Source organism: Antedon bifida, chromosome 10, assembly GCF_963402885.1.
Source record: "Antedon bifida chromosome 10, ecAntBifi1.1, whole genome shotgun sequence".
In the NCBI taxonomy this organism is placed as follows: Eukaryota; Metazoa; Echinodermata; class Crinoidea; order Comatulida; family Antedonidae; genus Antedon; species Antedon bifida.
The window spans coordinates 5,986,741-6,012,458 of NC_136235.1; the positions used below are offsets into that span (position 1 = coordinate 5,986,741).

The 25,718-nt window shown below is 32.2% G+C and overlaps 3 protein-coding genes across 4 annotated transcripts; 2 read left to right on the forward strand and 1 right to left on the reverse strand.

Moving 5' to 3' along the window:
* The first annotated feature begins 125 nt into the window (after positions 1-125).
* LOC144854133 (alpha-ketoglutarate-dependent dioxygenase alkB homolog 7, mitochondrial-like) lies at positions 126-2,615 on the forward strand. Its single transcript, XM_078712024.1, has 4 exons — positions 126-636; positions 1,073-1,249; positions 1,733-1,857; positions 2,189-2,615. The coding sequence occupies exons 1-4, from the start codon at positions 250-252 to the stop codon at positions 2,307-2,309; spliced, it is 810 nt and encodes a 269-aa protein (XP_078568150.1). The 5' UTR covers positions 126-249; the 3' UTR covers positions 2,310-2,615.
* Positions 2,616-3,163: 548 nt separating this feature from the next.
* On the forward strand, positions 3,164-20,525 carry LOC144854705 (OTU domain-containing protein 7B-like). Its single transcript, XM_078712652.1, has 9 exons — positions 3,164-3,278; positions 4,061-4,264; positions 9,940-10,128; positions 10,562-10,792; positions 13,779-13,871; positions 14,547-14,683; positions 15,173-15,300; positions 16,174-16,517; positions 16,954-20,525. Exons 2-9 carry the CDS (start codon positions 4,183-4,185, stop codon positions 18,159-18,161), a joined length of 2,412 nt encoding a protein of 803 aa, XP_078568778.1. The 5' UTR covers positions 3,164-3,278; positions 4,061-4,182; the 3' UTR covers positions 18,162-20,525.
* A 258-nt stretch (positions 20,526-20,783) lies between these two features.
* LOC144854706 (integrator complex subunit 14-like) lies at positions 20,784-25,652 on the reverse strand. Of its 2 annotated transcripts, XR_013614665.1 has the most exons (9): positions 25,456-25,652; positions 24,712-24,942; positions 24,210-24,317; positions 23,540-24,041; positions 23,108-23,243; positions 22,620-22,753; positions 22,002-22,186; positions 21,016-21,347; positions 20,784-20,974 (listed from the first exon to the last, which is right to left on the reverse strand). XR_013614665.1 is itself a non-coding variant. In XM_078712653.1 (8 exons), exons 2-8 carry the CDS (start codon positions 24,931-24,933, stop codon positions 21,123-21,125), a joined length of 1,512 nt encoding a protein of 503 aa, XP_078568779.1. In that variant the 5' UTR covers positions 24,934-24,942; positions 25,456-25,652; the 3' UTR covers positions 20,784-21,122. The 2 variants fall into 2 exon arrangements, 1 of the variants encoding a protein (XP_078568779.1); XM_078712653.1 differs by having other exon boundaries at positions 20,784-21,347.
* Positions 25,653-25,718: the final 66 nt, after the last annotated feature.

Below are 25,718 nucleotides of genomic sequence, written 5' to 3' on the forward strand. Positions count from 1 at the left end.
AATAAATAAAGATATTTCTTATGTGTTGTCTGAGTTGTTTATAGTTTATAAAAATATTTATTGTTTTTTCATTTCATATTATAAAGGGCGCCCTCAAGAAACTTAAAGTAGCGAAATATGGTATTCGTTCTCTAGCAGCAGAAAGAGTGTTGTTATTTATTGTTATAAATATGCAATTAAATAGTTTACACAAGTTTGTTTCCGCGCAATTAATTAACGTGTTTGTTTGCTTGAATATTTAGAATAACAATGACTATATACAAATGTTTCTGGCGATCTCAAAAGCATCTATTTACTTGTCAGTTTCTAGGCCAACGCCGTACTTGTGTTGCTGGCGGGCGAAGTAGGCTTACTGCAGTGACCACGGCAACAACATTCACACTGAGAAGAGAGCCTAGGCCTAGTCCATCCTCATTTATCCCAGTTCGATTCTTTGCTATTTCACCTACTGTGCCTTCGACGGTGAATATAACTAATGAGTGTACCGAGTTTTCATGCAAGGATGCAAGGGACATTTTTGAGCAAGATTTTAAACTTTATAATGAATTCATATCAGAAATTGAATCTGAAACTTTGATGAAAGAAGTTCAAAAGTATTTCAAAGGTTTGCGGTATGAGGTTGATCACTGGGATGATGTAAGAATACAATAATAATGTCAATTTATTTATTTATTATTTTATTTAATATCTTTATACATTAAAATTAGATAACATTACTAAGGCAATGACTTGCCCAACTCAAAAGATGTAAATAAATATATCAGTCAGTTTGAGAAGAAAAAAAACATTGCACACTCACAAAATTCACATTCCCATTGGGACCCCCTAATTACAAAAGTGTTTCGAGGGCCCTTTTGGCACAATTACTTTGTAGTTAACTAATAAATGCTTCAAAATTATTAAAACCCATATATGCCACTTTATACTGATATTGAAGTCTAGATAGATACTGTATTACAAATTTGTTGTAATAAAAAATTGTTTAATGTATTTGAAAGATACAATAATTATAAAAAGAATTCTTAATATGTGACATACTTTTCTAACAATAAATGGCATTATTTCTTACTAGGCAATACATGGTTATCGTGAAACAGAGAAATCCAACTGGAACGAAGACAATTCCAAAATAATTCAGAGAGTGCGTGAAACTGCATTTACAAAGTCTGCTTCATCTCAGTTAAATCTTGTTCATGTACTTGACTTAGCTGAAGATGGATATATAAAACCACATGTTGATAGCATCAAAGTAAGTTTTTGTTCTTAAAAAACAATTTAAAAACTTGTAATGCGATAATTAAACTTTCCTGAGTGTTTGAGTCCATGTCTGCTAGACACCCACTGTTTGCCTCATCAGGTTCTGTCTGGTTACATTCTTTGGAAAATCAACTTTTTCACTTCAACAATCAAAACTTTGAGTTTTACACAAAACGTGAGTGTGACCTAGACAATTAACCCAGTGCTTCTCTCACCAGTGTCTGTAGAACAAATGTCAATTCATTCTGTATACAATGATCATTTTAATCAAATAAACAAGGTTCCTATGGTATTAATTTCATTTTTTATTTCGGAATATCCTAAATAATGCTCATTCATATCCATAAAAATAAATAACATACTTAACCACAACAAAGAAGAAACAAAGAAAGCTATACCTACTAAAGTTGTATAATTTCTTCTCTTAAATTGTTTCATTAAGTATGTTGTAAGTGCATATTTATTTAATTTGCAGTTTTGTGGAAATGTCATTGCCGGCATAAGTTTATTGTCTCCTTCTGTTATGAGGCTTGTTCATGTAGAGCAGAAAAACATTTGGGCAAATGTGCTACTGAAACCATGCTCCCTTTATGTACTACAGTAAGTTATTGTCTTGAAATTACAGAAGTTAACAGAACATACAATGAATTATAATAACAAAAATATACAAATAATAAGACAGAAAGCAAAGATAAAACCAAAAATTGTGCATACCCAGAACAATAGAGTAGTGGAGCTATAGCTCGGTGGTTAACATGCTTACCCTCCAATCCCAATATCCAGGGTTCAATCTTAACATATTGCCAGGGTGGTAACTATGTTACCGTACTAACCTGAAATGAAAATTAAATACAATATTTAAACTAAAAAAAATGAGTAACTGTACAATATATTATAAGCATTAAACTGGTTACTATTTTTGTCTTGTTAGAAATCGTGTTCGATATGAATTCACACATGAGATACTGTCAAATGAGACGTCATCTTATCTAGGCAACAAGGTACAGAAGAGTCGAAGGATCTCTGTCATATGTCGCAATACCGCTGAATGAGATGCTGTGTTGTCAATCATGTTTTTAAAGTGATTATCATTAAATTTACAGAATTATCATTAGGTTCTTCTAATTCAATATTGTCTTGTTATGGGCAATATCACACTACAGTATAGGCCTAAGGAGTCATTTTCACCAGAGTGTCACTCTAGTACCCAAAGATTTAAAAAACTTAATAAATTATCAAATAATGAAGATTTTCCAACTGTTATTAACTATCATAATTCTTTTGCAGTTCAGTTGAACCCAAGTCACCATGTTGGGTCCTATATAAATTTTAATCCAATACTTTCTATTGTAGAGTTGTTATGAACATTAATAATAGTATAAACTTATATGCTATTTAAAGAAAATTTATTGTTTAATTTTGTATAAAATTATCAATATAAACTTGTCATTTTGATTTGTTTTATAAATAATAACAAAATAATGAAAAAGTAGTGCAATTGAATATGAATTTTTTGAATATTTTATTACAACATGTATGTTGCTTCTCGAAAAATTTCGTTTGGTTTCAAATTACTATTTTATAAATACATTTTTAACTTTTTAGTAACGTAGCAAGTAAGTACTTGACAATTGGTTTACCAAAAAGTTGCAAATTTATTTATAAAATGTTGCTATTTCATATTTTTCTGTAGTTGTGATATTCTAAATTTGTAACAGAGCGCCACCTATCATGGGAAATGTCTGTGCTTTTTTTTACAACCACGACAACAAATGTCAGGCGGTAATTTTTTGTGTTGCAGCTGTTTTCGAGGCTCTACAACAACATACACACAGCACACCAGAAAGGACGATCGAACTGGCGCACGACGACAGAGAAAGAAACAGGTTGCCTAGCTAGGCCCTATGACTAGTTTATTCTAAATATGAATAAATAATGTATTCAATCAGTTAAATATACTAAAGGCTAGACTACACGACACTAGCCTACAAGTTGACAGTAAATTTACTAATTTAATAAAGGTAAAGTATGAATTATTTCTGTATTTTATTAGGCTAGCCTAGCCTAGCCTGTCTGTCTGTTAGTGTTAATAGTGTTAGCCTACTACTAGGCCTAGGAGCCTAGGCCCCTATATATATATTTTGGATCCTGAGGGTGGTAGCATTGCTAAGCCTAGGGAAGGAGGTTAAATTAGGTCCTAGATAGGCCTAGTAAGTGAGGCCCTACTAGGCCTAGGTAGTCTAGAAGGCCTAATAATATAGGTTACATGCTTTTTCTCCAGAAAAAAAAAAAAATGCACTTCTTGACATATTTATTATCTGTCTGGAAAAGGTCAAGTTCAATAAGGCTAATAATGTCAATGGCTGAACTTGACTAACCGACATAAATAGATAGCCTAGACTCAATATATAATATTTTATTGATACATTTATAAATAATGATAATGGTTTTAATTTTGTAAAATTATGTGAAAAAGTACAAAATTAATTCTAATTGTTTACAATCTATATTTACTTTCACGTCACATGTCACAGACCAGATGGAAAACCATCATTAGGCCTGATGTTATGCCCTGCTGGATAGGTCGCAAACATCACTGTTTCGATAAACATGAAAGTCCAGTTGTTGATTTATTATATCATACATAGTCATACACCTTTTTTTACCACCTGAATCATAATTCTATCGTAAAATAAATATTTCTTCTTTCTTGTTACACATTTCATTTGAAAGTCAGAAAGTTTCCAGTATTTCTTATAAAACCATTAAATTCACACGTTTTTATTCACATTCATTCTTTTAGTCTCAATCAAGTTAAAGAATGCTCAGTCTGATATCAACTTTTAACAAAACAATTCAACCCACCAACTATTCAGTTAGTCAATACCTAGCCCCTGTACACTCTGAAGAACACCCATCTCCAAAATGACAACACAGGACCGTATGCTGTCAAGATTCATCCAGGAGACTGGCACAGAACCTGGCCTAGCAAGAGATTTATTGGAAGGTAAGTTGAAATAATAATGTCATGTTTTTTTATCATCAACAATCAATTTTTTATTTGTTTTTACTGCACAGGTAATTTTATATTACTTTATAAAAGTTACTTTTAAATACTTTTGATTTTATTATTTGTTTTAATTTTAATATAATTTTGTTTACTTTTATGAAACTCTACCACTTAACTTACACCTAGTACTAAAAGTGTATACAGTATAAAGAAAGAATAAATTGATACTGGGAGTTTGTTCTTGGTTAAAAGCTGAAGTAGATTTTTTTAAACAAAAATAATTAATAATAATTTTTCTAAGTTTAAACAATGACTACCTACCTATTTGATACAGATATTAAGGATTTTTTCCATAATTACAAGACTTTCAACGTTTTTTCAAAGTTTAAACAATTAAATTAATTTTCCTGCAACACATTTTGTAATCCAAATTCAGTTTTAGTAAGAGAAGGTGTTTTTTTTAAGTTAGAGAAGCATGTGATAATGCGACCTAATTAATAATTAGCCTGTTTGTTTGTTCTATTTGATACAATAATAAACATGTGTTATATCTACGTAATAAGCAAATCAAGCACCATTGTTTACAAGTTGTTTATCATGGACACAACAGGTTTAATCAATAAACTATGATTTCTTTAAAAAAATGCTGCTTGCACAAATTTAGGCGGGGAATAAACAGGCGTTAGCCATGTCTTTTTAAAATAAAATAATGACTATTAATAATTTTTTTGCAACTTGACGAATCATTTTTATCATTCATTAAATATTTAGCCCCACTCTCCCCCATTTATAATTCTGGATCCATCCCGTTTTATTTTTGGTGATAAAAGAAAAGATAAAACAAAGTTTCCAGCAATGGTACAGATGTAAATAATATGATTAATCATTAAAAGAATGTTAACACTGCATTCACAATCTGCTAGCAGCATGTCTAATTCTGCTAAAGTCATTTTTTAAAGTAACAATAGAACTTTATCTATGCTATGTCAACTGTGGGAAGCTTTCTTATGGAAATCATCTGACCTGAGCACCCCTACTATTATAAGGTGTGTTTAAACTACATGGTATCGCCTCAGTAGTTTCAGTATTTTGTTTTTAATACTATTATAATTCTAATCATGGTTGAATCTACGTGAAATATGCAACTAGTACACAAAGTGAATTGTTAACAATTATTTGACTATTATCTCTTATTAGCTATAGTAGATTCTTTATAGGGATGTCCCCTGAATGTTAGTGTTAAAACATATATTGCCCCTCGTTTTTGTGTGAATCAAGGTGTCCCCTGAATAGGGGTATCCCCTGAATAGGGGTATCCCAAAGGAGGGATTCTACTGTATATAAATAACTTAAATTACATTTATACATATAATAATACAAAATGAAATGGGAAAAACTTCTTTTTTTCACATGCATAAAATTGACATTTAAGAAAACCTTTAAAAATTAACTTTCATAAAAATAATTGGAATGTTATAATATATAATTCTGTTTGGAAAGTTTTACTATTATTACAGTAACACAATAATCTTGTAGAAAAATGGCACTAAAACTGTACATAGTCATAACCCAAACTGCGTACATAATTACACTAAATGAATGTTGGAATTGCTACAAATTCTTATAGGAATTTTAAATCCTTGATTGAAAACAAATATAATAATCACAAAATGGTGTTACTATTACTGTAAATATTAATAGCAAGTTTTTTGCAATATTCATTCTTAACTAACAGTCTGATTTTCTCCAAAACACCAATTTCCTGAGCTAGAAGGTGAATCATATTTTATGACTATCGTAATATTATAATTAATTTCATAAATGACCCTCGCGCCAATTTTGTAATATAATGCTATTCTTTTTGCCATGGTTTTTATGAATATATATGTTGATTTCTTGATATAATACAGTATATATTTTTTGCTATGACAGTATAACAGTTAACACTGTTGTACAATATTATTGTAATTCACAGCTAAACACAAGTCATTTGCCATGACGTTCTTGTTTAGTTTGCTTTTATTATCTGGTTTCCTACAGGATCTCTGAGGAGATGATGATAATTCAAACTTACTGTACTTACAGTAAGCTCTGTCTACACTATCAAACTCTGTGACAAAAAAAGTGATGTGCCCATATATAGACATGATGATGTCATATCACTGCCATATTTGGGCACATCATTACCATATTTGGGCACATCACACTTAGTATTTTGTCAAATTAGTTTGATAGTGTAGACAGGGCTTTGTTGTTGCAGTTTTCAGGTTATTCTTTTGATAATTCTTGGATAAATTAGGTTGTTAGTTAAATATCTTTTTCTTACTGCCTTATGAATCCTACAATTAATCATTTTAGTTTTATTTTAATTATTAAATAACATATACTTAGCTTATCAATCAATCAATTCATTGCAAAAATACCATTGGAAATAATGCCAAAACTTCACGATGACATAACTAACTGTACTAATTGAACTCATACTCTGGACTATGGCTTTGATGATTGTCTACAAAAACATAAATGTCAGTGCTCTAAATTCATCTCCAGCAAACTAGCAATTTCCTAGTTTAAGTATGTTTTTCATTTTAAAAAGTTAAACATTTCTAAACTGGTTGTAATTTAAAAAAAAAAAAAGAAAATTTGTGTTAAACGAGTTCAGATAGAACTAGCAAAAGTTTGCTATGGATAAAAAAGCGCAAATTTTTAGCCTGCAATTTGATTACATATGTCAATGGTTATTTACCAAAATTAATAATTTGAATTCTTAATCACAACATAAATATCTTATCAATTCATTGCAAGTGTTAAATTGAAAATAGTGCAAAAACTTTATGATGCTGACTAATTAAATTAACTTCTGGACTAATATAATTTGAATGATTGTCTTGTTATTTTATGACCAAAAAACTGGAAATACCATTAACTTATTATTATAATAGTTAATTTAATGATTTGCGGTACTACACCATGTACAGTAATTTCCTCTACAGGATGTACAGTTAGGTAAAGTTAGGAATATCTCTTGTCAACTTCACCTAAACATCCTTTAAGGAAATTACATGATATATACCACAAACCTTACATTCCTGTGTTTCTTCATTATGCAATTGCAAGCCTTTTTAAACAATATTATATTGTGCCCATAATAATCACAAATTATCCAGAAACCCGTTAAAAATTACCTCAAAAATCAACTGATAATAAAAAATAGGAAGAAAAAGTCTAAAAAAGGAAAATAATAATATCAGTAATTTGTATTGTATGATAACTTTGCTGTACTGGCTATGCTTTAACTCTGTCTACACTATCAAACTAGTTTGACGACAAAAAAAAGGCGATGTGCCCAAATATGGTAGTGATATACCCAAATATGGTAGTGATATGCCCAAATATGGTAGTGATATGACATCATCATGTCCATGGGCAGTCACGTTTTTTTGTCATATATAAAATTTGATAGTGTAGACAAATGATACATCCACATGAAACTGTGAAGTTGGATAGATTCACAGGGAGTAGCCCCATGATGTGCACGGGTAGAATTCCTACAGAATTGGTCATTGAGTAATCATCCAAAAAATAAAAAAAAAACCATTGATACTCATTGTCAAACACTGTGCTTATGAAAGGAATTCATATGTGGTGGTTTTGCCCATTGTTGATAGGTGTCCTTGTTTGATCTTTCTGCATGAATGGGAAATTGAATGGTTTTTTCTTTAAATTAAAAAGAGCAATTCCTATACAGATATTTCAAGATATTTATTTACAGTATATTTATAAATAATAGTAAAAGAAGTGTTTGTTAATGTTAAGGCAATTTTAATGTTATATTATGGTACTTTGAACTGTAGTATAAAATCATAATTTAAAGGAGAAAAACGAGGCAACCAAAAGCCTATTTTTTGTTGAATTTTAACTTTTTTTAATAAGCAAAATCCTTATTTATGAGGTTTTTTTTGGTACAGAAAATTTTTATTATTTATTACAAATTTATTCAAAGTTAGTTTGATTTTATTTTAAGGACAATCAATACACTTTTAAAGGAACATTGCATTTAGTGCAGTAGTTAATCAGGACTTATTGTTTGTTGTTCAAATGTCTCTGATTAATGTACTTTTCAACTGTGTATGATGTCATTAGTTAGAGAAAATGTTGGTAATTGCTTCTCTAAGTTGAGATGTATAGAATAATAAATTATTTATTGAGTTAGATGACCCAGTTAACTATTATCAGTTCATTTAATCAAGTATTTATAGAATTGTATATTAATACACAACAAATGATGGTAATGTTTTCAATGACTGAGAAAATTTGAACCAAAATCTCATCACTTGTTTAGAGATCATGCTTTAAGAAATCTGAAACCAACTTAGCTACAGTGTTGTGACAGTTCCTTGAGCACTTTTAGTGGATGTATGCTATATTGATTAGATATTTAAAAAATGTAATTCAAATCTACAGTTTATTTTCTTGAAGTCCTTAATACTAATAGGCATATTATGTGTCTTGTTTTATGTGCTTCCAAGTATTATGTTAGGGCAAACTGTTCATACTTAAACTATGCAAAAGTACCTTTACAATGTCTATTAATTGAGTTTATACTTTAGTTTCCATATATAATGGTACTACTGTATAATAGTGATACCATACGAAAAAATACAGTGTGTACTTGTCTTAAGCTCAGTCTTCACTATCAAAACAGTTTCAGAAAAAAAGGGTAATGTGCCAAAATATGGGAGTGATATGACATCATCGGGTCCATACATTTTTTCACATAAAGTTTGATAGTGTAGACAGAGCTTTATAGGATTTTCGATTTGCAATAGCCTAGGACCTACACATACCATCACCAGGACCAATAACATGCCAAAACTGTGTCAAGGAATCAAGTTAAGGAAGCAGCACATCCCAATGCATGTGCATACTGTAATGAATTAACATGAACTAGGCCATCGTAATTCACAAGCTGGGTATTTTATACTAATAATAGCTAGTAGTAGCAGACTCTGAAATCTATGGATTACTTATAGGAAACTGAGGATTTTATGTCAAAGTTCATTTATCATGTTTTAAGCATTCTCAAGGGTTACTGTCTTGTCTGTAAAAAATGCGCATTAACAGCATGTATTTATAGTACATTGATCCACTGGAAATGACAGTGTTGTGATATACTTAAGCTGAGTAAAGTATAATGACCCATTTAATTGTTTGTTAAAGAAAGATTATAGTAATTCTTAAAGAATAGATTAAGAATATAACATAACATTTTATAACAGATCATTTGTGTTTGTTTCTTTTAAATTGTGTTACTGGTGTTATTACTGTTTATATAACTATGAGTAATGGGATACTGTGGCACAGTGGTTGGAGCATTCGACTCGTAATTTAGAGTTTGTGGGTTCAAGCTCAATACAGGGGGATGTGGCCCAAATGCTAAATGAAATGGATATGGGCACCATGGTTTCAGTTCCGACTTTACCTATCTGCTACTGTACATGAAAAAAATAACATTAGATTAAGCAATTTTATTAGTAGGCATAGTATCCAACTTGTAATTTTCAAATTAACTTGTGGTGTGCTACTGTAATTGATAAGTAAAATGAAGATTTTAAATTTTATTTTTTATATACAGTATTTATATTTATTTTATTTTTTGATATCTTTTTTAGGTAAAAATTGGAACTATGAGGCAGCTAAAGCAGACTACAATTTCATGAAACCAAACAAACAGACTCCAACATGGGAAACAAAAGAGTTTGTAAGATCAACTGAAAATATTGGCTATCCTAATGGAAAAACAGACACTACAACAATTCACATTGACGGTGATGGGAACAAAAACAAAAAGACACCACACCGTAAGTATTATTAATTGTTCACATTTGCATTGTATAGGAGGACCAATGGCTTTACATCTCATTTGAAGGACGAGTCAATGAGAGTAAAGTATCTTGCCTAAGGATACAGTATAAGCAGTTCTCAAATACATTCCCTTACCTTAGCAATAATATTGTTTGGTATTCATGTCCTCTCATGGCAATCCAATTATATATTTGTAACAATTATTTTATTATTGCAATAATATTTTAACCAAAATTGATGTAGTTGACAGATATTAATATTTTCTTTCAATATTTAGTGCTAAAATTAATTTATTATACTGTGAACAACAAACTGTGAATTAGTATCACAATTCATGCATACAAATTGACAAATTACAGATGTATTTCTACATTTATATCAGTTGCAATGTCACTTGTTGTAAACTAGAAATTTCTTTTTTTTCACCAGCTCAATTAAAACTAACAAGAGGGTTTTCAAAGGCTAATGTAGTGCTTGTGCAGACAACAAGAAAGCAGATAGAGTTTGATGAGAGTCACAAGAATTGTGATGATATAAGCATTGAGACACCTCTGCGCGCATTCATCTTACCAGACATCACTGCCTACAAGAATGACTTTATGAGCTTTCTTGAGAAGGACCTAATTGAGACTACTAGCATGTATAACTTAGAGAATGCAAGTAAGTAGTGTTATAGCCAGTGGCGTAACAGCTATGAGCACTCACTGGCTAAACCCAGGGGCCCCAGAGCGTAAGGGGCCCCATAGCATTAGTAGTCCCAATGCAACTACCCATTGGATTGGGCCCCTTAGGAATGCTAGCGTTACGCCACTGGTTCTAGCTATCTTTATGAAATAAAGTTTTAAAAATTAATTTTACATATTAATGATTGATATGTACTGTATGACAATACTTGTAAACATCATGACCTTATATCAAAGGTCACAACCTGTGGCACTGATAATTCATGGCAAAGTAATTATAATTGTGCATGCAGATGCTTGGTGGTAATGTTGAAAGGGATTAATCATACTATAAATGCACATACACTGCCTAAAGGCATTCAAACCTTTCAGTGGATGAAAGTCATTTTACTGTACATATTTGTTTGTGTTCCCTATACAGTATACTCCTGTTTCCACTCTCAATCTTTTTTTTTTTCAATTCATACATTCCATACTTATATATGGGGTATGATTGCTGCTATTAAATAGTGTGATGATACAGTATATTGTACAATCACATGACAACAAGAATTTCTGACAGTGCATAAGAGCAACACAAACCGATATTTATGATTTATGTACTTATTTGGGTTTGAAATGATTAACCCATGATTAATGCACACATAAACTAAATCTTACATACAAAAACACTTTACATTATTGTTTTCATATTTTTAAGCATGGGATAAAAATGTCACAAAATAATTTTAAATTACATTTCATATTTCAGTTTAGTTTATTACATAGTTCTGGAACTTCTAATAGCGCCCTCTATTTCCAATCTAGTTTCTTGCCAGTATACAACTGTCAATTAGGGATACCGTGGTACTATTTAGCAATCAATAGGTGTTAATCCATAGGTAGATAATTAATCTAGTTGTCATTTATAAAATTAATATCTTTCAACTAGGACTGTCAAAAAAGGTTCAGGTTAGTGCTTCTGTTTTATTTTTTTCTTTGGTTTTTACATTTTTCTTCCATTGGCTTTGGTTGCGATGCACAGGCTTTAGGATGGTCAATCGGTGAGAGTGGATGTAAGCTTTAAACTGTTACTACAATAAAGTGTAAAATTTCCAGTACTAATCAACAGACTTATATTCTATTAATAATAATTAAGGTTTTAACAGTATGTATGTTCAAACTACGTAATGTGTTTGTTTTCTTTAAACAGCTCCTCTGGAGCCATACAATAGCAGTTCCAACCTCCAGCTTATATTTGCTACTGCTATTTAAATATTAAAATAGATTGACTGTCAATAGAATTATGTCAGAGGAAAGCAAGAATTTGAGAACAAATTTTACATGGTTAGTTCTAGCTCCACCCCAGAACAAATACTCATACCACTTCTAAGTTCTACATCGCCTAGCAAAACTCCAGAGTTTACACGTACAGTACACACAACAGGGTGCACGTCAAACAAAGCACCCCTCTTGACGCTCCAGGGTGTATGATATAAATAATCTTCAGAGTTTTGAAAGGGGTATTGGTAAACATTTGGTGCAATAGGGAAAGGAGGTTCTAAACTAATTCAGAGTTAGGCAAGCCATCTTAAAAAATACCAACGTTTTTCATGATACAGTTTTCTATTAGTGTTGCATAAATTTCAGAAATATGAATTGGTTTACGAGTAGTGTGTATGGCGTGTTTTCAATCAAGGCCAACGTGTTTGTCAAATCTACCTCTTGTTTTGATTACTGTAGTAATATCATTTTGTAATCCTCTTTTACTTATTGATTTTTTTGTTCAATTTATATGACGTTTAGTACAAGGTAATATTATTGTATTGTATAATAATAATAATGATAATAATAATTTATATAATAAACCAGGAACAATTGTCAACCGTCATTGAATCCTTTAGAATATAGTAGTTTAGACTTAAAATAAGAAGAAAACAATGAATTGGGCCAGCATGCATGACAGTAGAGTATTTTCACCTGTGACCTAAGAAAGCGTTGCAATTATAATATTTATGTACTATTTAGCCAAATAGGCCTTTCACAGAAATTGCTGTCCTTTTATTATACATTTAATATTTTTTGTTTTTCTCTACTGGTTTTTAATGTTGCCGTTCCAGGACACAATGAAAGAGATATGAAATCAATGTGTAGATTTTAGTCCTATTGTTTAGGTGTTAGGATAGGCTCCATCCTTTTATGAGTGATTGTAACTGATAAAATATTGACAGCACATCAATTGAAAAGCATAGGATCAATACAGATTGCTTTTACTGTTGTAAAATAAATATACAATAGTCCAGTTATGTACAGTATGTGCTCATACAGTACCTGTATGAAAATGACTGGCATAAAAAAACTAATTTTGTTGTATGTGATTGTGAATGGATCTAAAAAAGTAAGTTTGTTTCTAAATGTTCAGTTTAATAGATTAAAAAACAATTTGTTGTGTGTGGTATGAAATATGAATAGATTAATTTAAAAAATGATAAATTGAGTTTGAGTATTTAATTACTATGTTTTAAAATTTAGAACTATATTTTGAATAGATTTTAATTCAGATAGAATTATAATGAAAATAATAATATAATTTGTTGAAAAAACTGCAAAAATAATATGTGTTAAATCTGCCAATGGTTTAGCCGATTTTGTGAATCTGGTAATTTGCATTTTTAAAGACAAATAAGAGTATTTTGGCCAGACATTGAAGGCCTAAATGATTTTTTACAATGAAAATGTGTTTTTTTTTTCTTTTTAAATGAGTATTTTGTGCAATGACAATAATATTTTGGTTATCAATTGCTTCTTTTTTTTTATTAATGTACTTTAAATTTATTACATTATTATGGTTTTGTTGTTATACCATCTATAATAATAGAAATCTATATATGATAATGTGAGCAGACTACCAATATATTTGTGTGTTATAGGTATATTTCCTTTATGTAATTCAACGGCTTACTTACTCCTCTATCTTTTTACAGAACGTCTAAATTGGTGGTTAGGCATCCTGCAGGTATTGTGGCCAATGGCAACAACAGGAGATGGTAACTGTCTGCTCCATGCTGCCTCTCTGGGTAAGCTACTGTTTAGTCTAATAATGTATGCTGCTTTTATTTCTTGAACTGTTTCTAAATAAATGTTGTTGTTGAGATTGTTGAGACTTTTATTGTCTGCCAGAGTTTGAAACAGAGACTTGATTTAAAAATATACATTCACAGAAACTGCCCAGTTGATGTACAAGAAATCAATTAATTTTTGTGCAGTAAAGTGCAGTATTATATTATATAAAATGTGGTGGCTAGGTGCATCCAAAGAAGAATCCACCAGTTTCCTCCCCTTCCCACTCCTCTCTAAAAATTGGAAAAATACAAAGAATACAGAATATAGAGGGTTTCTACACTGCATGTTTTAGATCTGGTCTTCCTATATTGAATTGCTAGATCCAGCACTCTGATGATATCAGTATGTTTCAAACATTAAATTATTCAAGGTTTATCAAGATTGTGAACAATTTGATGTGTTAAGCTCTCTCTACACTATCAAACTAGTTTAACAAAGAATGTGTGGTGTGCCCAAACATGGTAGCGATATGCCCAAATATGGTAGTGATATGATATCATCATGTCCATATATGGGCATATCACATTTTTTTGTCACATAAAGTTTGATAGTGTAGACAGACCTTTACTGCTACCAAGCAGTACAGCCTGCTATATTGAGTTTACATGTTAATGCTTTGTCTGTATTAGGTATGTGGGGCTTCCATGATCGTCTTTTAACCTTAAGGAAGTCATTATACAAAGCACTGACTGACAATCAAGATTCTAGGTTCATGCAGAAGTTAAAGCGTAGATGGAGATGGCAACAGATGCAAACTAATAAAGAGGTAGCTTATAAAAGCATAATTTTTTATCACTGTCTACACTACCAAAAAAAGTGTGATGTGCCCAAATATGGTAGTGATATTCCTAAATATGCTAGTGCTATAACATCATCATGTCCATAATTATATGGGCACATCACATTATTTTTGTCATATAAAGTGTTTTGTTTAAATGCAACATTCAGACAATATTATGATTTTATTTTTATAATATTTAGGCAAATTATCAAGGTTAATTAAGCAAATTCATTCACTTATCCTTCTTAAAGGTGGCAATTCACAAGACAAACATATACACAAGATGCTCTACATTAAACAAAGTCCTTGGGAGTGGAGTTATAATTTGTCAAAATCCTCACACTGATAGGACTTGAACCCAGGACCCTTTATTCACTAAATTTTAATTAAATAGTAATAATTAATAATAACCTAATTATAACTCTATGAACTTGTCCTATTTTTTTTATTTTTATGATTTTCTTAAACATATAGTCTGGTTTGGTATTCTCAGAAGAGGAATGGGAGGAAGAATGGCGGCATCTGCTGAAATTAGCATCAGCTAAACCTCGTAACGCTAATAGAGACTACATCCCACCACCTTCACGCTCAGCAGCAGGAGGGTAACTACTGTACTAAATTACTCTTTTAGGGTCTATTTAGCTAACCTAATCAATAGAATACAGTTTTAAAACTGTAATTTGAAGGAATGGTATTTTTCATCCAACAGAAATTATTGTTATTACAAAAATACCACAAAAATATACTGTTTTAAAAACCCCAGTCTTGATCACCAAAATGAGAAACTGGTTTTATTATGAGTAAAAAAATCGGCATTGGTCAAACAACCTTGTTCACATTAAACTCTTTTTAGCCCTAAGGCAGCGGACTGTAATATAAAGACTTTGGCTAGACTTAAGCCATTCTCAGATTAAAGTTCTAAGACCTTGTCAAAAGTCTTATCTCATACCACAGGCAAAGTTCATAAGTAATAAATAGGAATTTGCTGAGTATACTATTCTTGTGATTGAACTCTTGTACATCAAGATTAGGTTTGACCAGGAACATGGTTCAACATCGCCAGTCACTGGACTGGAGGCCAGTGATCTAGAGGTCGTGGGTTCGAGTTACACCAGTTGTGCTCTGATATGCTCTGATATGTACTAAATATTAAGTACAGTTTATGTAATTTAGTAGGACAAAACATCTGACCAATTACCTTAGCTCCCGGAGCAAAGCTGCTTGCAGTAGTTATTCAAATTATAATTGACTCTACAGGGACGTCACCACGCTGGTCGGCACCGGACTCAATATTTTTGACCAGGATTTACAGGCTGCCGACCACCACTATTAATTATTACGCTATTTATGTATGTATGGGTGTGACTTGCCCAATATAGACTTAAAGTTGACAATGCATTGATGTGTATAGATAGAAATCTATTTTTACATATTATAATGATAAAATGCAATAACAGTCATTTTTCTTTATCCAGTGGTTTAACAGCATTAGCTGAAGATATTGAATCATCAAAATTTGATGATTTTGAAGAGATATACGAGAGTCTGGAAGAGTTTCACGTCTTTGTTCTTGCCCATGTAATAAAGCGACCAATCATTATTGTAGCTGATACAGTACTTAGAAATGCGAAGGGAGAAGCATTTGCTCCAATTCCGTTTGGCGGTATCTACCTCCCTCTGGAGTCAATGAATTCAGAGTGCCATCGTACACCTCTAGTGCTTACATATGACGCAGCACATTTTTCAGCATTGGTTCCAATGGATATTGATAAGGAGGCTAATCATGGAGAGAGACGACTTCAAGAAGTTAATTTGCCAGGTTTGTATTCATCTATTTAAAAAATAACCAAAATATTCAAGTTATTTAAAAAAACAATGCTCTATAATAGTTAATTTATCAATTATAATAAAAATATACAGTACAGGAAAAAAGTACATTTTTTTCAGTATAAAATCATAACAACACAAGCTAACAAAACGTACACAGAAGTACGCATAACGTCAAGATTAACTCAGACCCGTATTATTTACCACTTCTCACATCATAAGGTTATGTTTCAGTGTAAAAAAGTTTATACCACAATATATGTAAATATCTATTAAATCAATGTCCATTCAAAATACTGTATGTATTCACCACTATCACCATAATTGGCCATTACAACTCTACCCACCATCCATTAATAACCTGAAATGGGAATATTAAGGTATTGTGAAATGTCAGGCAGACAAACTGATTGTTTTTTCTCTTTTAGTTGCTGTGCCTGTTACCGATTGTGATCATCAATTATTACCAATACACTTCAGTATTGATCCAGGACCAAATTATAAATGGACCAAAGATGAGAATGCTAACACATACCAATCTAAACGCTTCTCGTTATCAGATTCGGAAAAACTTGATATTCTTCACCGATATCTTGACCTCATTCGGGTACCGATTCCTGGAGTGGCTGGAAATTCCAGTTTATATGGAGAGGAGGAGGGAAAATTACGAAGGACTCCGTCTGATGAGAACTCAAATAATAGTGCTGAGCACCCATTGTATGCAAAAGTTAAAAAGGGTAAAGAAAAAAAGGGTTTAGGAAAACGATTAAGACAGTTAAACTTGTTTGATATCAAACCAAAAAAGAAAACTCTTCAAGAAACGGCATCGAATGCTAGCCAACAGTCGCAGCGTGTTGACCAAATAATGGTTCCAGATCTAGATGATAAAACAATAATTGTTGCTGCTAAGTTGAATGATAAACGCACAGACATTCAACAAAAAATGATAGCAAATTATTTAGAACGCGCACAAGAACGTTACTTAGAAGAACATACTCGAAAAATGGAAGAAGATTTGTTGAGGAAGCAAAAACGAGATCGAGATCGTGCAAAAATGCAAGCGCATGAAAACCGTTATTTAAATGGTGGTAGTGTAACGCCACCGATTGATAGAAGAAAATACAGAGGCCCTGTTGTTCCGCCACAAAATCCAGTGATGAAAAGCCCACAAAATCCCATCATGAGAGGTGGTTATAACAGATATTCAAAGGTAGAAAAGTACCTTGCTGCATTAAAATCAAATCAACATTTCCCTAATGACGGATATAGACAACAAAATCGGCCATCCTTTGACCGGCCGATTCCAGCTAGAAATCCAGGGCATCATTACGAAGGAGGACGGTCAAATCCACGTCCACCACCACATTTCAACAGAAACCGTGTGCAGGATGACCTAAATCCACAAGTATTTGACCAAGTACAGTTCAAAGGTCAACCAGGCAAAGGTCAGCCCAGAAGCTATGATATAAGAACTGGTAATACTGATAGACTGCGCAGTAACCCTGGGTATAAAAGCGTTACATCTGCTCCATTAGGATTGAGAGAGTGCAGGACTCCAGGATGTGTGTTTTATGGACAAGAAGAACATGACTTTTTTTGTTCACAATGTTTTAAGAAAAGGATGATGGATAAATAGTTGATTGATACTATGATTATTTATTTTGTGTCGACTTTTGTTTCTAAACATACAACTGCTATTGTAATAAGGAACTACTGTAAAACCTTATACTTCATAATTGTGCCTTGAAAACATTTGAGATATTCTCTGTATTACAATATTTTCTGCCTTTTACTTCCTTGCCTTTAATTTCTTGTATCATTACTCCAGTACTTATATCTGAACTTGCACTTAACCTTATTCAGACATTTTTCACATTGTAACAGTTTTAAGCAAATGTGACGACAATACGCAATACAGTAATATGTGTAAAAAATTACTGAGAAATAATTGAATACCAGAATAACGTCACAGAATAACATTAGAATTGTCTGATGTTGATGTGACCACCTTGCTATATTAGTTGTAACCCAGAATATTTTAAAGACTTGTTGGGATCAGCACCAACCACCATGAGATGTATGTGTAAAAATAAGTTATTGAAATGATAAATAGGCATTTAGTAATTAACTACTATAAAGTAGCTTTGCGTCAGGGAACTATCAGTAATTGGTCAAATGTTTTCACTACAGTATATTTCTGTTTTGCATGTTCAACCAAAGATTTATTTCTTATTCCTATTCCTCATATTGGATAACCTTTAACCTTCAACCTTTATACTATTCATGTACTACTTTTGTCATACTACAGTATTAACATTCTAAATTTGGAAGTTATTGTTGAACATGACTTAATTTAAATACATGTTATACTGATAGCAAGATTATTAATTCACAAGCAATGAAATTAAATCTATGCAGATGATTAATATAGCACACAGAAAATCCAAAGATAATGCCTCAATAAATCACTTAAATATACTCATAATAAAATAGCCAACCTTGCTTGCTTACTACAGTGGAAAATGTCCATTATCACAGTGTATATGTACCGAAACCTTTAAATGCTTCCCTGCTCTATTCCTAGGTCTAAAGCACCCTATTATTACAGTGTATTTGTATAATTGAAATCTTTGAAGTTGGTTACTTGAGTTGAATATGTTAGTTTCTCATTCATACTGTGTATATATTTCTAAGACTTGTAAAATTTAAACCTTTGACCACTGTATAAATGATTGTATTTTTATAAAATTTTAGAATAATTACCATACCCACTCAAATAGTTTAAAAGAAACTATACTATACTGTAAAATATTATTGATAAACTATAGTACTGTACTGTATAGCAAATGAGAAAATGACGGGTAGGCCTAGTACTACTAGGCCAAATTGTCTAGTGTAGGCAATTGAACAAATCCCTGGTGTAGGGTTTTACCAGCCCAAAAAGGCATGGTTTTTGTCCAGTACTAACACTAACTTATAAATACAATAGCGAGCTTTCTTTTGGGGATGGCAATTTAGTAGACCGCAACGGTCAACATTGGCAGAATAAACATTCATGTTAAATTAACTTCTTCATCTCCTGTACACAAACGTACTGTAAAGCCGATTTTCCACTAGGCGAATTTGTTCGTGTGCCAGCTTATACGCATGTGTAGAGAGGGATTTGGAAGATGGAAACATGAATACGCATGCGTATAAGCTGGCGCTTTCGATTCGCGCGAACAAATTCGTCTAGTGGAAAAACGGCTTACACGTTAGAACGTGGCTGTAATTACAGTGTACTCATATAAGAAGTATAACAATATATCTATGAATATTTGATTATCTATTCTATACATAACATGGGAATTTAACAGGGTGAACATTGTGTTCCAATTAATGTGTTTATACACTTATAACAATGCTCTTGCATGTAGATGTAAATTTACTATTATTGATAATATATTTTATTATATTTACTGAATGTAAATGGTTTAGATACTTTTTCAGTGACCACTCTCTTATAATCATTCAGTGGTAAAATCACAGTAAAACTCCACCCTTGGGATAAATTAAAGAGGAGATATACTGCCAACTCCTATTCAGGGACGTCCCCAGGTGTTCTATTATATAGATATTTCATTATTATAAGTTGTAATTTATAGATTGTTATTCATTTTTAAAATACTGCAATTACAATATTCTCATACAGTAAGCTGATTTGTATATACTTTTACCTTGAAAGCATAAACTTAAATACAAATTAAAACTTATTTATTTTGGTATTCTTTCACATTGTTTGTATTTTATAAAATGGCCAATATACTATGTACAAGCAATAACCTAAACTTGTAAATATAAGTAACATATATCAAGTTTTTTAAATACATAAAAGTACATTTTCTTGTCAAAAGCGACCAAAAGTTTTCTCTGTATCCCATCTTGTTTTATCCTTTTGAAATTGTTATTTAAACCTTGTATCATCTGTAAACTTTTGAATAAACTATTTTTAGGCAATTTACCATGACTGTGGAGATATGCATTCATTATAATACTGGTTCTGTTCACCGGCAATTTAAGGTGCACAGACCTGCCAGCACATTACTCACAGGTGTTCTCAGTAATGTGGGTATCTAGCTAATTATACAAATAGTAAAGTATATTTTTTGGTGCATGTATTTTGTGGATTGTGTGTTGCTGTTATTAGTTTAATGGCATGATACAATAATCTTAAGTCTCAATGCAAGCTTAAAACAAAAAATAAGTCACTTTCCATTAATACTGTATTGATATTTATTATAAAATGCAAACATTTTTCCTCAATTCATTTTTCATTCGGAATAAGCCAACTGAAAATGATTTAAGTTAATACATTTCTAACACAAATTGCACAGGGGTGCACCCTCTAGTATTGTAACTTACATAAATTGTTTACTCTCTGATTTGGGGTAATAAATAAACTTTACAAAAAACATATTAAGGATATCCAAGTATAGCAACATTGGAGGTTCAACCAGAGCATTTACAGAAGTTAATCAACTTAAGTATCAAATACATTCAATACTATCCATTTAAACCCCTAAACAATTGTTTTTATTACTGCTTTTGCAGGACAGTTTCAAGTGTTCTTTGCAAAGTTTGTGGTGAGAGGAACAATTTCATATGATATTCCACGATCGATAGCCATTCGCAAGGCTTTTGATGCATGAGTAAGTTGGAGAAGAGCGTCGGGATGTGCCGTTCCCGGTAGTAACCGGCATTCTCGATCCATGATTCGAGATAATCCTTGTAGTAATTCAATCATACCAAAAGATAGAGCCGCTTTTCGTAGTCTGTTTAACTCCTATAAAAATAACAAAAATATGAAAGTTTATGAAAAGCAGTGAACTGATGAAAAGGTACCTCAAAATTAATTTGTTATACAATATGAAAGTCTAGAAGAAAGTACTTTAAAATAAAATGTTGTATTATTTTAAAAATCAGTAACTTTTGTGTTGAGTTCCTCTCAGTTTACTCTGTACTGTATTTCCAGTATCATAGGCAAATTCTGTAACAGTGTCATATGTGTATATCATGTAGTGTTTAAGGTTAGGTTTATGCCCTGATACAGGAATCATATGTGATACATGTGACACTTCCTGTGATACTATAAAAAATTATAAATACAGTATTCAGAATCAACTATTAAGTTTTTTTTAAATACAACTGAAACCCACAGTACAAACGCTGATACAGTAGAATCATTTGGTTGCTCAAAGTCAACACAAGTGCTCTTAATCTATGTCTACACATCAAACTTTGTGACAAAAAAATGTGATATGCCCATATATAGACACGATGATGTCATATCACTACCATAATTGGGCACTTTTTTTGTCAAACTAGTTTGATAGTGTAGACAGAGCTTTATAAAAAAAGTCTCTTTCTGATTGATTGATTGATGGTAGTCTTATTCAGATATCTAAAATGGATTTCCTTTTTTAAACGAGTAACTTACTTTGTAAAAAATGATTGTTTTTTCCGGCAACTTCCTAGCATAACGTAAAACTTTCTGAACATCCGCTTGCAGACCGCTAGGTTTTATCCATACAACAGGGTTTGTAGCGTAGCTTTTCTTTGTGGTTGGATTCAATGGGAAAGGAGTCTTGCTATCGTCCTCACCATATGGATCATTCTCTAAACCTGCCATGATAACAAAAGAGGCTGTCAAATGTGTTTTTTTTTTCAAGTAAAGGCCATTACACAGGCAATGTAACAGTAATAAAAATATAGAATGTATGTTATTCCTTATGACCATTTACACAAACTGCGGATGGGCGGTTTCTGCTCAGGATAGATACATATTCTACGTGGGACAATCTACGCAGTTTTCCACTTACAGACCGCTCGTCTGTGCAAATTGGCCTTAAAGCATCTTAATGAGACAATTGGGATCTTTCACCGCTTCACGTTTACGTACTTGTGTACAAAATATATTCTACTTGTTTGTATATTATTTCTTATGGCACATAATTTAACTTTTAAACTTCAACTTTTAAATAAAATAGTTGAATCAAATGTTGAAGTTCATGTAAAGATTTGACTGTGAGTAGAACACTTATGTTGTAACACTTACTTCTGGCTAGGCCTAATTTTCTAAACTTGCCAAGCCAGGGTAATGAATTGTCTCCTGGTTCAAACAATGACATCATTAGTGTTGAACGTTTCTTATTATCTGCCCAAGAATATAACATTCCATACCAATCCTCACTGTACGGAAGAAAAAACATAATTTCATTTACATTTGCACATAAAGTGCACAAAACAATATATTATAAAAATTATTTCAAATTTCACTCAAAATTACCAAAAATTGTTTTAATTTATTAACAACTGTGATAATATAATTGTATTTTTATTGTTAAAGAGACTATGCATTCTACTGTAGTTACTGCAGTAAACTTAAAAAATGATTTTAGTTGTTTTAATGTAAACATTTACGAGGCAGTCACTGAGTGTATAATAACTAAGAAAAAAAGCTTGTTAAATAATTGCATTAACAGGTTATAAAGTTAAAAAAATTTCCTGCAGTAACTGCAGTAAAATAATTGTGCTACAACATACCTGACTTGTACCAAAGCAACCATATTCTCTACTTTCAGGCTTCCATGCAACAATACACAGAATGATGGAGTCTTGCCATCTTCTGAATTGTTTGCATCTTCCGAGTCAACAGCTCCACTCACAACTTTATTGAACTCTATGAGAAATTGGGAAAAAAATATGAGTTTTTAGCTGTCTATTACTAGTGTATTAGTGCAGAAAATGAGAGGTTAGACTACAAAATCTAGTTTAATATTACTGAATGTTTTCTTATTGTTTGTCTGTTCATGTAGAAGATATCTCTAAACAGTTTCTTGCCAAAAGGGTAAAATGAGATGTAATCTGTCATGGCCATGCAGATGCATTAGAACAGACAAATTCTATAACATGAAATTCATTTCAGAGAGCAATCATACACTAATTTGTTTAGGATACAACTTATAATACTCTAACCTCTGTTTGGCACTGGCAATACTAAATGCCTGGAAGTAGATGGTGGGCTTGAAACATCTGTCGAGTCAAGAAATCCACAAATGTGCAGTGAATCAGAAACTGTCTTTTTAATTGTCGTGTGATCAATTTCTATTTCCACAGAAGATGGGGCAGGATGTAGCTTTACATACGACAGCATATTCCCACAATGCAACTTAGCGTAATGTGGCGCATAACTATCGGTTGCCATCTTTGTAAATGTCTGTTGCACGTTTGTCGTGATCAACGGAGTATCCGTCACATACACCTCACCGGTTTTATTAATATCAACAAGTTTTTGAAACATAGAAAGAGTGTTCTTTTGTTGGAGCTCAGAAATACTTGAAATTAGAACAATATTGAGTTTTGCTGGGAAGTTGAACGGTAGCGGAAATGAACGATTATCTGATTTGGAATAGTTATGCAACGAATACTTCAACGACCCTTGACCTACTCCAACATTGCCATCTGTTATCATCACAACCTAGAAAAAAAATTTTTTTTTATAAAATTACAAAAATAAATATTAATAAACATTTGTATGTCCGACACATGCTGGAAGTTCACTCCAAATGTTAGACAATGATGGACAAACAAGCTGCGGTGGTCCCCATACTTCAAGGTGCTATAAGTAGAGATTAATGAGCCTTACCTGGCATGTAGCATTAGCACCCCACTCATCCAATACCATTTCTCGAACCCCTGATAAAGCTGGCTCAACACAAGTCTTATCATGATCTTCAAGTTTGCCCAAAGCAGTCTAAACAAACAATCATGCTAGATAAATATATTTTCTATTTTTCTTTGCCATCACATTATATCAATATTATCAGCCAAATTTCTTAAAAGAAATGATTTAACTTAAAAATAATTCTTTGATGTACATTGTAAACCATATCGACTCCTGGTAAAAGCAGATGTTATGTTGTTAATATAAGTAATTTGGTTTGACTGATTTTCAAGATGAAATCTTTGGGTACAAAAACAAACATATATATGAAAGTATGGTAATATAGATAATAATTTAAAAAAATGTTACACTATAAATTCTGATAAATTTGCTTCTGCTTCCAAACTGCAGTATTTAATGTTTTATGTTGTTAAGCCAGTCAATAATATCTGGACATATATTACTACATATAATAGAAACAAACCTCAATTTCTTCATAGTTTCTTGTGAATGGAACAACAATCTCATACAATGATGAGAAGACAACTAAAGACACAAATTCAAGACGTTGATTTTTACTTATATAATCAATGAGCGACAAGATTCCTTGGTGCGCAAGCTGGCATCTTGAGAGTGTTTCTCCAGCAACATCTGTAGTAGTTCTAGTCATTGATAAAGAGACATCGAGGAGAATAACAGTTGGCATTTTGAAAACCTACATTGCAAATTGGAATTGAAATAATATATTAATTTTGCGGTCCGACGAATTACTACACCACACCCCATTGAACCACACCAAACCCATGGCTTTACTCATCATCGTCTCTTCTCACCATTTTCATAGCGGGATGTTTTTTTTTAGGTTTTGAGGGCCAGAGGCCCGTATTTGAGACTGGAGGCCGATTTCCTCAATAAGGCGATTGTTGCAAGTACATAGCATGACTCATCGTATGTGATGGGGTAATTCCTCGGACCTGGTTCACTGGATGAATGGGATTCGGTGTATGGTTCATCATTGAGTTCGATGCGGTTCATCATTGGGGTTCGATGTGGTTCATTATTGATATTGATTGGGGTTCGATGTGGTTCAATGAATGTGCTATCATCAGCACATCAATGTGCCACCAGCAGTAGCCTACGGCTAGCCTACTAGGCCTAGCTAGGAGGGCCGGGCCTACTTAGAGGCGTACTATATATGCCCTAGGTTACGAAATAATTTTGGCCTTACCGAACGAAGAAAATTCTAGGCCTACCTAGCTTGACCTAGGCCTAGACCTAATTTTATTACTGAAACAAAGACAACGATATCACGAACTCGCTTGCTATCACCACCCTATATTATCATATTTTGACCCGACTATTATATTTGCGTAGGCCTAGAGAGGGGGAGCTGACGGGAGAGAGCCAACCCCAACACACAAACAAACTAGCCCCACCAACGATTTTAAACTAAAGAGGCTTATTCGACTGGGTATAACACGATCGCAAAAA